This window comes from Sciurus carolinensis, chromosome 3, assembly GCF_902686445.1.
Source record: "Sciurus carolinensis chromosome 3, mSciCar1.2, whole genome shotgun sequence".
Taxonomy (NCBI): domain Eukaryota; kingdom Metazoa; phylum Chordata; class Mammalia; order Rodentia; family Sciuridae; genus Sciurus; species Sciurus carolinensis.
Genome location: NC_062215.1, coordinates 45111473 through 45126612, shown reverse-complemented (window position 1 = coordinate 45126612; position 15140 = coordinate 45111473). Strand labels below are relative to the sequence as shown.

The window sequence follows — 15140 nt, the reverse complement described above, 5'->3', positions numbered from 1 at the left end:
ACTGCAACCTATTTTTCCAAGTGTTTCCTCCTACAACACACTCTGTCCATGTCAGCCACAATGGCCTTTTAGTATACTTTAACTTGACCTCTGATTTGCTAGCTTGAGGCCTTTATTCAGGATGTTGACACACTTGTTATATTCATTTCTCCCTCCAAACCCCCAAAACAATTTTTGCATTTGTTATTTGGCAATCACGATTTGTAATTTCCTGTTGTTATCAATTGCTCACATGCTTTTCATATGCATGAATCTCTTCTCCACAAATATGAGCTTCTTGGAAACAAAGAATATATGTTCTATGGCAATTATGAAGAATACAAGCAGCAATCAATTTTGGTGAAGATGTGGAGAAAAAAGTTCACTCATACATTGCTGGTCTGACTGCAAATTGGTGCAACCAATATGGAAAGCAGTATGGTGATGTCTCTGAAAACTTGGAATGGAACCACAATTTGACCCAGTTATCCCACTCCTCAGTTTATACCTAAAATACTTAAAATCAGCACACTACAGTGATGCAATCACATCAATGCTTACAGCAGCTCAACTCATAGTAAATTATGGAACTAACCTAGGTGCTTTTCAACAGATGACTGAATAAAGAAAATTACTCAGCATTAAAGAAGAATGAAATTATGACCTTTGTTGGTAAATGGATGGAACTAGAGAATATTATGCTAAGCAAAATAAGCTAATCCAAAAGAACCAAAGGCTGAATGTTTTCTCTGATATGCAGATGCTAATTCACAATAAGGAGTGGGGGCTAGGGAAGAATAGAGGTACTTTAGACAGAGGGAAAAAGGGAAGGGAGGGGGCATTGGAGTAGGAAGGACAGTAGAATGAATTGGACATTATTATCCTATGTGCATATATGATTACATGACCAGTGTAACTCTACATCATGTACAACCAGAAGAATAAGAATTTATACTCCATTTATGTATGATGTGTCAAAATGCATTCTACTGTCATGTATAACTAATTAGAATAACTTAAAAAGAATCTTAATATAAAAAAGACTACATTCTAAGTTTCTCTTTGCCCTTCACAATGGAGTGACTTGTTTGGCTCAATTAGTATTTATTGCATCAAGAAGACAGAGTGGATTGCTGCAGCCTTGGAAAACATGGCACCTTCAATTAGGTGCAACAAGAATAGCAGTGTCAGGCTCTTAAGAAATGACTGAGGACATGCAGCATAGTCCACAGAAATGGCGAAGAGCTACAAGACTGATACTAAATAGAGAAGGGGCTACTTCTTTATCTTGAAACATGAATTCTGAATGAATTCTTCCTTTTACTATCATTGTAAAACCCTCATATTTAGAGCACTTAAAAGTTTACAACATCAGGAATACTTTGAACTACCTAATAGTTTCCTGTATTTGGTTCTGTAGTCCAGAAAAAGGGTCTGAAATCATTGAACAGAAAACACTCCTACCATATGTCATAATAATAAATTCACTTTTTAGTTATATACAGTGAGTCATTAAACTTTAATCATAATATTTTTGTTTCCATTAAATATGAAGAACCTTTCCCTACATAGTGCACTCTTTGTTTTCCAAACACCAGTGGGTTCCAATTTCATTTTGACACCTGGCTACCTGGCTGAAATAAATGGTATGCTTTGTACTGTTTTTAATTTTTCCTACTCTGCATGGCCAGGAGGGCATGTGCCTTATGGTGTCTTTCTGGGAGTGATGAGAGATTTGTGGTCCCAGAGAACCCTGCCTTGTCCAGGTCAGCTAAGGGGTACCACATGTGGTTGATTTACCTTTGATAAATGAACCTGGATCTTATTCTTAGCATCTGCAGTCTCAGCAATGCGATTGGTGAAAGCCATGTTCACTCTGTTGAACTGATTCCACATCTCATTGGCAGTCACAACCAGAAGGTTTTCAATCTCATCTCTTAGTTTGGCAGAAGCTGCCCGTTCACACTGAGAGCGGAGAATATTGTCATCTGTAAATTTGGCCCAGGACTCAGGCACTGAGACCCTAAAAAAGGGAAGGATATCCAGATAGTGGTGACAATGATGAATCAGCCCATTGGGTCTGCAGGCTACCATCTATCCTATAAAAGAGAAACCCCCAAGTCACTGGTCCCCATGGCATCACATAAAATGCAAACATCAGAGCAATGCTTATTTTAAGTTTTTCTTAATTGTTCCTTATTTTACTGCTAACCCATTTTCTATCAATCCAAAGCATAAACTAACTCTTCTGCCAATTCAGAGGCAGAAAAAAATTAATGAAGTGTATGGGTGTGTAAAGTTCATAACACTACGGATGCCTTCTACCCTGGCATTCTATAAGAGATGGCTAAGAATTTATGTGAGAAACAGAAGAGGGCTTTTAAAGGGCTATTAATCACAGTACAAGGTTCCATCCCAGATCACCTCCCACCCTCCATGAAGGCAAGGGAGATGCTCCCTGCTCACCTCAAGTCAAGTAAGAGACATTTTGTAGGGACTTCTTAAAACACAAGGTCTGCTTCTTACTCACACCTGAAGAATTTTAAAATTCAAGTTGGTAACTGGCACTGTGACCCAGACAGGTGAGCCAACAGAGGGGGCTGTGTTGGGGATAACGTACTCCAGAAGAGAGAATCCACTTAAGGGTCACTTTAGAAGTGGGAGGGGACATAAGTATGGGAAGGAGAACAGGAGAACTTTAGGTGACTGATAAAAAGATACTATCTCAAGAGTGGTCATTGTTACATAGGCATTCAAATTTGTCAAAAACCATTGACATCACCATTTAAAATAGATTAATTTTATTGTATGTAAATTTTCTCCTCAATCAATTTGATTATTTTTAGTTAGTGGCTGGCCAAATCCATGAACCCTGCCTAAGATTTCATCCAGGAGTCTGGCAAACAAACCATTAACAGGATAAGTTTAACAAGCAGTAGTAAGAAAGAATTTGGCTTTTTCAGGCTGTCACAGAGTCCAAGACATCCAAGAATTGGCAACATGTAATTTTTTGTGTGTTCATCTGTGTATTTTGAGGTTTTCTGCACCACATAGGTGTTGTTTCCATAGTTCAAACAATAAAAAACAAATATTCCTTTTCAAAAGAATACAGGATGATGTTATTGCCAAGGCCTGACTGCAGGATGTGCTTGTTGAACACAACCAAAGCTGGGTGTGTCCCTCACCTTCCAGACATGCAGTGTGCTTCCCATTTTAACCTGTGCTATGGTCTGAACATGGTGCATCCTCTCCAAAACTCATAAATTTGGTTGCCATCATGGCAGTGTTGGGAGGTGCAGCCTTTAAGAAGTGATTAGGTCATTAAGAAGTATTAATGCCTTTCTTGAGAAAGTGGGTTAATTATCATGGGAGTGGGTTAGTTTTCCTTAGAGTAGGTTATTATAAAAGTGAGTAAGCCAAGTACAGTGGTACATGCCTGTAATCCCAGCAACTCAGGAGGTTGAGGCAGGAGGATGACAAGTTGGAGGCAAGGGTAGGCAACTAGGTGACACCTTGTCTCAAAATTAAAGAAAATGGGTAGGGGTATATCTCAGAGATGGAGCACTTTCTAGCATGCATGAGTCCCTTGGTTCCATTCCCAGTATACTGCAGCAGGTGTTGGGGGTTAGTGACTTGCCCCCCAAGCTTGCTCTTTTGCATGTGCTTGCTCGCCCTTTCCTTTTTCAGTACAGAAGTCCATGCCAGAAGTTACCACCATACCTTCAGACTTCCCAGTCTCCAGAACAGTGAGCCAAATAAACCTGTATTTTTTTTATAAATCCTTGAATCTCAGGTATTTTTATAACAAGGGAAAATTGACTAAGACAACCCTAAAGTGCATTATTTTGAAAGAAGAGAGAAGGAAGGAAGAAATGGATGAATGAATGAATGAATGACATAATAAATCACAGAAGTGGCCGGGTGTTATAATGCACACCTGTAATCCCAGCTACTCAGGAGGCTAAGGCAGGAGGATCTCAAGTTCAAGGTTAGCCTGGGTGATTTAGCAAAAACCATGTCTCAACATAAAAAAAAATAAAAAATAAAAAGGGATGGGGGGAGAATAACTCAATGGTACAGTGGCCCTGGGTTTAAAAAAAAATGAGTCACAGAAATAGTGTGTGCCTGACTTACGTTGCATCCACTTTCTCCACTCCACGGAAGAAGCTGACGCCCTCTGAAGTGTTGCGCAGGTGATGGCATTTATCATCGATCCGGTAAGCTGCTTGTTTATCACTTAGGTCCTTCTCCAGCTCATGCTGGGCAGCTCTATTAGCTCTGGAACACGAAATGGGCAAATGAAGCTTAGTATCCATGCCACAAGGAAAAGGAAGCCTTCTTATGTTGGGACTCTCATTCTCACTCTCCTGGTCTCTCCTTCACACACTCAACTTCCCAATCAAAAGAAGCATTCATTGGAGATGGACTTATATGTGAGTCATTGGAACACTGTCCTGCCATGCCCACACTTTCTCTTCCATGGGATGTGGTGGAACTTTAGAGAGGTATAGATAAACAGGAGCCAGGCATCTTCTTAACACACTCCAACAGTTCAGACAGGTCATTGGTTTCAAGTAATTTGTTCATCCCTGGGCCTTTATTTTCCTCCTCCTGTTTCCTCTTCTATATCCCAACCATCAACTCCTCTAGTTTTGAGTATAGATTATTGCCCAAGAAAGGCTTTATAGCCAAGCCTCCCTCTATTCATCCATGATCTCAGTTTGTGTTCATACTATGGTTAAGAAGTTTGCCAGGAGATATAAACCAAGTGTCAAAATTAACCTCCAGGGAAGGAGCTAAGAGTTCTTTAAAAGAGATTAGGAGGGGCTAGGGATGTAACTCAGAGGCAGCATGCTTGTCTAGCATGTATGAGGCTCTGGGTTCAATCCCCAGTACCATACAAAAGATAAAAACAAATAACAGAGATCAGGAATTGCTGTCCTCTCTAGCTCTATGCTCCAGCAGTCCCAGTCCTGCAAAGAAAGAGACCCAGGTGAGCACTGATCTGATCTTCCCTGACCTGCCAGATAGAGGCAGACCCACAGCTCACTCCTAAAGAGAGAGAGTCATTCTTCGCTCTCGGAATAATAGTTTACTCAACAAATAATCATTCAGTGCCCACGACATGGCAGGCACAATGTATCTGTGAGCCTGGGATGCATCCATGGATGAAAGAGACACCTCCTCTCTAAGGAGCTATGTTCTAGTGGAAGGAAACAGAGGATACCCATAAGGAAAGGAGTTTATGTTGTTAGAAGAACTGCAAAAAGCAAAGTAGAACTGAGGGGGATAGGAGGGTGAGTTATGATCTTAAATAGGATAATCAAGATAACATCTCCCCATGTGACATTAAGTAAAGTCTTGTAAAAGGGACGATCAGATCATGCAGGGCCCTGTTGGAAAGGGTCAGTCTTCCCTCTGAATAAAAATGGAGACTATCAACTTGCAATTTAAAAGGATCATTCTGGTGCTAGGATAAGAATAAGCTTCAGGGAGAGCCACTGGGAGACCACCACAGACTTGGGTGAGAGATGGTGGTGTCTTAGACCAGGGACAGCAGCGAAGGAGGCAAGAAGTGCTTGTATTCTGTATGTATTTAAAAGATAGATCCAAGAGAATCTCCTGAGATTGGACCCCAGTGATAAAAAAATATATAAAAGATAAATAAATGATCAAAATGCAATGGGGGAACTGGGGTTGTGGCTCAGTGGTAGAGTGCTTGCCTAGCATGTGTGATTCTCAGCACCATATAAAAATAATAAAGTAAGGTCCATCAACAGCTAAGAAAAATATTTTTTTAAAATGCAAGGGGATGCTGTAATGATGCAATCAGGGAAGGTGGGTCTTTAAGGAGGGGTGAAAAATAAATAAGTGAGCCACAAGTCAGTAATTTACCAACTCTTAGGAATGAACACACACAAGACACTCTTTTATCAGAGATTTAAGGTTTTTGAATTGAGAAATCTTAGCCATATTCCAAGTGAGAGCATAAATCCTTTCCATAGACTCTCAGAATTATTTCTTTTAAAAAAATTTAAAGCACTCATCTCAACCTTTGAATAAAAAAATGTGTGTGTGTGTGGCATGCATGTGTGTGTTCTTAGAAGAAGCTAAGAGAAATATGAATGGGAGGCATGACAGTACAGATCAATGATAACTTTTAAATTGTATAATGAGGTAAAGTTCTTACGCAAGTTGGGCAATAGCCTTATCCAAATGTAGCTTCATTCTTTCTTGACAACATAGAATAACATCAACTTCCTACTCAATTAAAAAGAAACAAAAAATACATTAATGTTTTCATTATTAAGCATAACATCCAAAGTCAGCAATAAGGAAAACTTTGTTTCTTGAAAATTGTTAAGCAAGAAAGCAATTTTGCATTTACTTATTTACCTGTATGCCCCATGATATTAACATCTAAATAGCATATTAAGACTCATTCCTTAAAGGACTCTAGGGAAAAAATATTATGGAACAAGTTGGGATATGATTAAAATTTTAGAGGTTTGCTCTTTTTTATCTTTGTCCTTAATTAAAATATTAGAAAAAATAGATTGAAGCCCTTGTAATAAGCAAGGTTGAACTTAAGTGTGTGTTTTCTTCTATAATAGCTGTTCTTCAAAATCAAAGTAAATCAAGGATAGAAAAGGGGAAACCAACAGGAGCTTGTCCTTGGAAGTGCATATAATCCTCAATGGACCCAACTCTTTGATCCAAACGTGGAGGTCAGTCAATTGTGATACTGTTTGTGCCCAAGTCCAGCTTCTACACTTGTGCCAACACCATGTTAGTCATAACTCTCCACTTGACCAGGCAGGTGGCATTTGGATGCTTGTGAGGATGAATGCACTGTTCCATAAACATGTACTTTATCAGAGATTTTAAGACAAACATTTATTGCTCTCTGAAATTAATATTCACAGTAGAAAATTTATGAACTCTGAATAGCACCAAGAAGACATTTTTTAAAAGTGTACATAATCACATAATTATTCTTATAACTTTTTCATCAAAAGTGACCATCCTATATATATTGTTTTGTGATATTTTAAACTTGAACAATTTCCTATGACATTAAACAATATTGTTGTTAACAATCTTAATAAATGTTTAGATGATGCCAAAGAGTACAACTTTTTCCAAGGTTTTGACAAGTATAGCCAAAATGCCCTTCCAAGATGTATGTGTCTACAATGATGAATGTCTTCACTTGTCTTGACCCCTTCCCAAGTAGACATTGTCGTTCCTCTACATCTTTGCCAATGTGATGGGAGCTCCCCCAAATGAAGAGCCCATTTGTCTGAATTTGCAAGTTAATATAATATGTAGTTTTTTCTCATTTGACTTTCTTCTTTTGTGATCTGTCTGTTCACCTGCTTGTACACTTTTTCTGTTGTGTTTTCTTAATTAATTTTAAGGGTTTTAAAGATATTTAAAATTCAGTCCTTCCCCATCATATATATTATAATTTTTTATGCCATTTTGACCCTTGCCTTTATATTTTGTGCATGGTATTTTTTATATTGAAATCTATCAAATATTCCTTCTTGGTTTCTTCCTTTGCTGTTGTTATGGTTTGGACATGAGGTTTCCCCCCAAAACTTCTGTTAATGCAAAAATATTCATAGATAAAATTTAAATGAACGGACTGGTTAGTAACTGTAGGCAGGTGGGGCATGGCTGGAGGAGGTGGGTCACTGGGAGTGTGCCCCGGAAGGGTTCATCTTCCCTGTGGCCTCTTCCCCTCTCCCTCTGCTTCCTGATTGTCATGTCCTGAGCTGTTTTCCTCTGCTACTACCTTCTGCCATGATGTGCTGCCTCACCTCAGGGTACAAAGCTATGGAGTCAGCCAGATTGAACCTCTGAAACTGTGACCCCAATAAAGATGAAAAGAGACCAAAACAGTTATTTTTATTATAAAGACTTTCTTCACTCTAATTAATAACACCTATATAAGTTGTCTTCTTTTATTATTTAACATAAAAGTATCAAGTATACCAACAGTGACAATTCTACAGTCTGATTCTTAAATACTCTGAATTAATGGAGCAAATAAGGAATTAAATTCCTATCACCATATGTTGACACCAAAGTTCTCCTTGCTCTCACAGGTAGCCAAGTTTTTTCACACAGTCTTGCTGTGGTTGCTGCATCAGTCTTAGATTTTTGTGTTGCTTGATTTCATATGTCTCAATGACTTGGTATGTATGTATAGTGTGTGTGTGTGTGTGTGTGTGTGTGTGTGCATGTGTGTGCATGTTTTGATGAGATGCTGGCAAAAGATGCATGGAGTCCTCCTTGCAAAGTATCATTTAAAACCCTACATCTTAGTATGTTCACATTATGTAGAGTGTGTTTATACACTGCACATAGAGGAACTTTCATGAATTTTAGTGGGGAAAATGCATTTAATGAAACTCTTGATTTTTAAAAAAATTTAACAATAATTTTTCATGTACATTTAAATAATGTCATACGTGAATGTCAGAATGGTTGGGGGTAAAGGGTTCATGAGATTAGGGAAAGGCTATAACCAAGGACTCCCAGAACTGTCCCCCATGTTAACTTATCAATCTACTCATACATGGAGGTGACCTTGAAATGCCACAGCAGAGTAAATGGAGAGCAAAGCATTCCCTTACCAGCCTACAAGAAAGAAACTTCCAGAAGACAGAAGTGTCACAGAAGGTCAAAGTGTGAGAAAAGTCTGGATCCAATAGACCTGTGTCTGCAGCCTCTACCTAGAGAATCAAAAGTTCTGGCACAGCATTTGAGAACTGCACATATAGGAGGCTGGAAAGTGGGTCTAACACTTCTGAATCCTGACTTGGCAAGGAATAATAGATTTCATGAATGAAATGGCCCTGGCTACTTCTCTGAGATTCTCAACATCTCAATGGCCATAATGATTAAAACGTGGCCTATTTTGTAGAGCTCTGGATGAAAATGTAATAAGGAATCAAGCCCAGTTGTTTGAAGAAATTTCTATTTATCCTACCATCTGAGCAGTTGAAATTTCTGTGAAGCCTCTCTCATTACAATTTCCCTCTTGGGAACTGTATTCTCTGGACAAGGGTAAGGTAGATAGAACAAACACTGTATAGTCCTTTGCTAAACATCATCACTTGCTACCTCACTCTCCCAGTAGGTTGAAGTCATATGTGTGGTTCTATTTATCCACCCGGGTCTTGGGTGGATGAGTGGTTAAAGACATATTCTGGCATCAGACAGTGCTAGTTCAAATGCTGGTTTGCCATTTGCTAAACTGTGAGCAAAGACAAGTTATAAACTAAGACTAATAATACCTTTCCCAAGGTTGTTGGGTAGATAATGATGTGCCTGGCAGATGGTAAGTGCTCAATAAGTGTTAGGTCTTTTGATGTTGCAAGAAGAACAATTTGCATGATGTTAGAACTTAATCTTCACTTTAGAAGTAAGCTCTGCTGTACTCTCAGCTGAGGAATATGAACCATTTCACAAGAACTTTGGCGTTTTGACCATAAATTTTGAGATGTGTTAGCCCTGGGCTATATCCTGAATATTAGATATAAAATCACTTCTTCGATGTCATTGTTAAACCTAATCCTGGTACCAGTAGGTTGAAGCTATATGTGTGGTCCTATTTATCCACAGTAACTGAGATATTTACTTATTATTTATTTACATTTGGGAATTGAACCCACGTTCTTATACATGCTAGGCAAGTACCACTAATTTACTGAGCAAAGTCAGTTATGTCCTCAGCCCTTTTAATTTTATTTTGAGACATGGACTAAAGTGTCCAGGTTGGCCTCAAACTTGCCACCCTCCTATTTCAGCCTCCTGGAATTATAGGTATGCACCACACACTTGGATTCTGAGTCTTTTTAAGATTAGGGAAAGTGGGTAAACTCCCACAGTCTAACAGGTAGAATAGGCTACTAAAACTAAACTTTTAAGATCAAACCCAGATGAATCTAGCTACTGGCAAGTCTCACCCATGTGAGCAGTCACTTCATTTCTATATACAATACTATTTAATAGAATCGTCATCAAATATTCTCATATTCTCTATGATCCTTGGGTTTGGTTAGCAGAGGTGTTTCCTTTCATTAGTGCTTTGCATTCTCTGCATTTGTTTCAGAATCTCAGAGATGACCAACAAAGCAGTTGTCCTTCCCAACATGGCTGGTTGTGAGAAGCCTTCAATCCCACAACCTGTTTGGGTGGAAACATATGTCAGGAGAGTTGTTCTTATTAGTGGTGGTCAGAGCCCACCCAAATGTTCTTTCCATCCTGAGATCTGGGATGGACTGTGCTGAAATGCTGAGATGTTGCTCCGTCATTGGAACTCATTGCTTGCACATTCTCAATAAACCTCTGCAGTTAGAATGTTTTTGCTTTCCACTTCTACATCAGTAAGGAGGAAAAGTCACTTGTGGGAAGGAAATTGGCCAGCTGGGACCAAGCCCAAAAATATAACAACTACATGTTATATTTCTGTGTTTTAACTGTGGCCTATCATATGAGGTCAGGTGTGGAAATTTCCTCTTGCGATGTCAAAAAGTTTTTGATTCTGGAACATTTCAGATTTAAGATTTTTGAATTAGGAATTCTCAACCTATTTCATGAATGGAATATAATAGTCAAAAGAATCCATGAAAAAATTTTTCATTGTGTCTATGTTTTTCCAGAGTAGGCCTTTTATGGCTACATCTTTTTTTTTGCTAATGCTCATTTATTTATTCTAAATCTTGAGACCCAGTTGGTAAAATGATAATAATAATAATAATAATAATAATAAATATATGCCAATGCCACTACCTTGAATAAGTGACAGGACATATTCACTACTTGAATTAATTGGCAGTGACCAAGGCACCCCCTCAATTCATGAATGATTACTCTAATTGCAGATTCAATTATTTTAGATGAAGCAACCTGTACTACTGACCTTGAAGATATAGAGCTCTAAAGTTTCTTCTTTTTAAAGAATAGCTTTATAGAGATAAAATTCACATGCCCTAACTGAACTATTTGAACTATGAAATTCAATGTTTTGAGTATATTCAGAGTTGTTATACCCATCACCATAACCATATTTATAATATTTTCATTAGCTCCCCATAAAAGAACAAAGCGCCCCATTAGTTGCCACCCCAATTTTTAATCCACAAAACTTAGGCAATCACTTATCCAATTTCTGACTCCATAAAATTCCCTTTTGTGGAAATTCCATATAAATGACATCATACAATATATAGTTCTTCATGACCAACTTCTCTCACTTAACATTCTGCCTTCTAGAGTCATTCATACATGAGCACTTCATTCTTTCTCATGGCTCAATAGCATTCTTTATATGACTAGACCATATTTTATTTATCCACTCACCAGCTGATAGAAATTTGGTTTTTATCACTTTGGGGTTGTCATGAATATTGCCACTATAAACTTTCAGGTACAAGTTTTTTTTTTTCAGGGGGGTATGCATTTTCTTTGTTCTTTGGGTAGATACCTAGAAGTAGAATTACTGGATCATATAGTAACTTTGTTCTATCATTTTCCAAGAAACTGCCTCACTTTACATTGCTACCAGCAGTATATAATTGTTCTAATTCCTTCACATTTTTATGTTATTTTCTGTATTTTTTTTGTTGTTGTTGTAGCCAAGCTAGTGGCTATGAAGCTACCCTTCATTGTGTGATGTTCATTTACATTTCCCAATAATTAATGATGTTGAACAATTTTTCATATGTTTACCAACCTTTTGTATGTCCTCCTTGGAGGACTATTATTCAGGTCCTTTGCCCATTTTTTAACTGATCTTTTTTCTGTCCAAAGATCATAATAGTTATTTATGTATTCTGGATGCATGTCTCTTATCAGATATACGATCTGCAAAGATTTTACTTTTACTTAGTTGAGCACATTCTGAAGTACCAAATTTTTTATTTTGATGTTGTTCAGTTTATCTCTTTTTTATTTTGTTGCTTGTGCTTCAGCATCATGTCTAACAGACAGCACCTCCTCCAATGCCACATATTTATGTGCATGTTTTGTCCCAAGAGCTCCATCACTGTAGCCGTTACATTTCAATATTTGATCCATTTGACTTTTTTTATATGTTGTGATATCATGATCCAGCTCCATTCTTTCACACATGAATATCCAATTGTCCAAGTGCCATTTGCTGAGAAGACCATTCTTTTCTCATTGACTTGTCTTGGCACCCTTGTCAAAGGCCAATTGATGGCAACTGTCAAGGTTTATTTCTAAACATTTAAATTCTTTTTTGTTTGTTTTTCTTTTTTGATTTTTAAATTTTATTTGTTCTAATTAGTTGTACATGACAGTAGAATGCATTTATACATTTTGATAGATCATACATAAGTAGAGTATAATCTCTCATTTTTCTGATAGTATATGTTGTAGGATCACATCAGTCATGCAGTCGTACATGTACATGAGGTGATGATGTCTGTTTCACTCTACTATCATTCATACCCCCATACCCCTTCCCCTCCCTTCATTCCCCTCTACCTAATATAAAGTAACTTTATTCTTCCCTATCCACCCTCCTTATTGTGAATTAGCTTCCACATATCAAAGAAAACATTCAGTCTTTGGTTTTTTGGGATTTGGCTTATTTCATTTAGCATGATATTCTCTAACTCCATCCATTTACCAGCAAATGCCAGAATTTCATTCTTCTTTAAAGCTGAGTAATATTTCATCATATATACATATGCCACATTTTCTTTAGCATTCATCTATTGAAGGGCACCTAGGATGATTCCATAATTTAGTTATTGTGAGCTGCTATAAACATTGATGTGGTTGTGTCACTGTAGTATGCTGATTTTAAGTCCTTTGGGTATATGACAAAGAGTGGGATAACCGGGTCAAATGGTGGTTCCATTCCAAGTTTTCTGAGGAATCTCCATACTGCTTTCCATAATGGTTTCACCAATTTGCATTTGTATTAGTGTACCTTTTTACCCACATCCTTGCCAACATTTATTATTGCTTGTATTCTTGATAATTGCCATTCTGATTGAAGTGAGATGAAATCTTAGAGTAGTTTTGATTTGCATTTCTCTAATTGCTAGAGATGGTGAACATTTTTCACATATTTGTTGATTGATCATCTTCTGTGAAGTGTCTGTTCAGTTCCTTAGCCAATTTATTGATTGGGTTATTTGGTTTTTTTCAGTGTTGAGTTTTCAGAGTTCTTTTCATTGTACTCTCTGCCTTTATCCAAATATCACACTGACTGAAGTATTATAACCCTGCAATACATTTTGAAATTGAGAAGTGAGAATCCTCCAACTTTCTTCTTTTTCAATAATATTTGACTATTTTGCATTCCTTAGATTTCCATATGAATTTTGGGATTTACTTATCAATTTCCACTAGGAAGCCAGATGGAATTTTGCTAGAGATTGTTTTGAATCTATGGATCAGTTTGGGAAATATTGCTCTTTTAACACAAATAAGTATTCCAATTCATTAACAGGGTATGTCCTTTTATTCGGATCATCGTTCATTTCTTTCAGCAATATTTTGTATTTTTGAAGCACTTGTTCTTAATTCTGACTATTCATTAAGATTTCCATGGCAACTATCATCTGGATTAGATTGAGATATTACAAGCATAGCTTAATAAAAGTAATATAATTGGAATAGGTATATAATATTGATAACAAAATCATTTAGTTTATGACTCTCCTGGTTAAGTGGTGCATATAACTACTACCAGAAAATGGACAAGTCCATTACAAACTTCCTCTGATTTATTTTTGGAAAATAAATATTTTATTCAAAATTTTACACTTAGTGTTATCTGTACAAAGCTGGACAATCTTTTAAATAGGGAAAATAATTATGGAGATGATGGAAAAGGTCAATATTCTATATTCAATTGACACTTTGTTTACAAAACTTATAATACACACTAGAAGTAACTACTCAAACTTATAGTCATAACCCCAATAGCTTCATTTGGTCCACTTATAGCCCTGTATCTTAGGTCTTGGGGTGGCATTTGTATAATCTTCCCCAGTATTGAATCTGAAGGTTTATCATCTCATTAGTGTTGAGAAGGAATAAACCGGATTGAAAGACCTATCATGCACAAGTGATTATGGCAAACAATGTACTGAACATTTCAAAAAGTTAGAAAATAGGATGTTGAAAATGTTTACTATGAAGGCATGATAAATGTTTGAGGAGACAGATATGTTTAATTTGATTTAAATAGGTATTTAAACCTGATTCAATACATATGTACATAATGTATACATATATTAAAACATCCTATTACCCTATTAATGTATATGTTTTTTATGTACAAGTTAAAAATAAATTTAATATTAAAAGTTAAAAAATATTTCCATGGTAATATTTGAAAAATATTCATGCTCATTCCCCATTCCAGATCTGAATCAGAATCTCTGGGGAAAAGTCCCAGTCACTGATATTTTTAAGACCTTCATCACATGATTCTAATGTAAAGGCATGTTTGAGGGCCACTCCTACAATAATAGAAATGTTAATGATAGCCAAGTTTCAAAAAAATCTCTTAAAAACACCATATGCATGTTTATGAGCAAAGTGCTAAACTGAAGTTGTTAAAAGTAGCTTATATTTTACTTCCTATCAGACATCTCAGGATCAGTGAGAACAAAAGGCCAAGGAACAGATTCATCAAATTCCTTCCCATTTAGGATGGCAAGGTACATGGCAGATTATTTTAAGTATTGCAAGATTCTTCAGAAGCTGGGGAAAAAAACTACAGAGCAGGAACCCATTAATACAGTTATTTCATTCAGGATTTCCTATTCATAATTACTCACATACAGCAGTAGGGACCATAACTTTTACAGAGTAAAGTGCATAGACTTCCTGTAATAGCCAAAGATTTCCTGAATTTATTTTTTCAGTTCATATTTCTCTCTGAGAATCAGACAGTGGAAGAAAGAAAAAGGCAAAGAAAAAACTTCTGCTTATCATTCTTTTTTTTATCCCTTTATTTTATTTATTTATTTTTATGTGGTGCTAAGGATCAAACCCAGTGCCTCCATGTCATAGGCAAGTACTCTACCACTGAGTTACAACCCCAGCCCCTGCTTATCATTCTCAAAGTAATGAGTCACTGAAAAAAATAGGGCATAGAT

General features: G+C 36.9%; 1 protein-coding gene across 1 annotated transcript in view; it reads right to left on the bottom strand.

Moving 5' to 3' along the window:
* Positions 1-15140, bottom strand: part of Tekt3 (tektin 3) — a 44072-nt gene that overhangs the window by 15590 nt on the left and 13342 nt on the right. Inside the window, exons 4-6 of the mRNA XM_047545532.1 lie at positions 6170-6240; positions 4114-4257; positions 1780-2002 (exon numbers count right to left, since the gene is read on the bottom strand). Coding sequence (XP_047401488.1) covers positions 1780-2002; positions 4114-4257; positions 6170-6240 — 438 coding nt within the window. The remainder of the gene's footprint in view (positions 1-1779; positions 2003-4113; positions 4258-6169; positions 6241-15140) is intronic.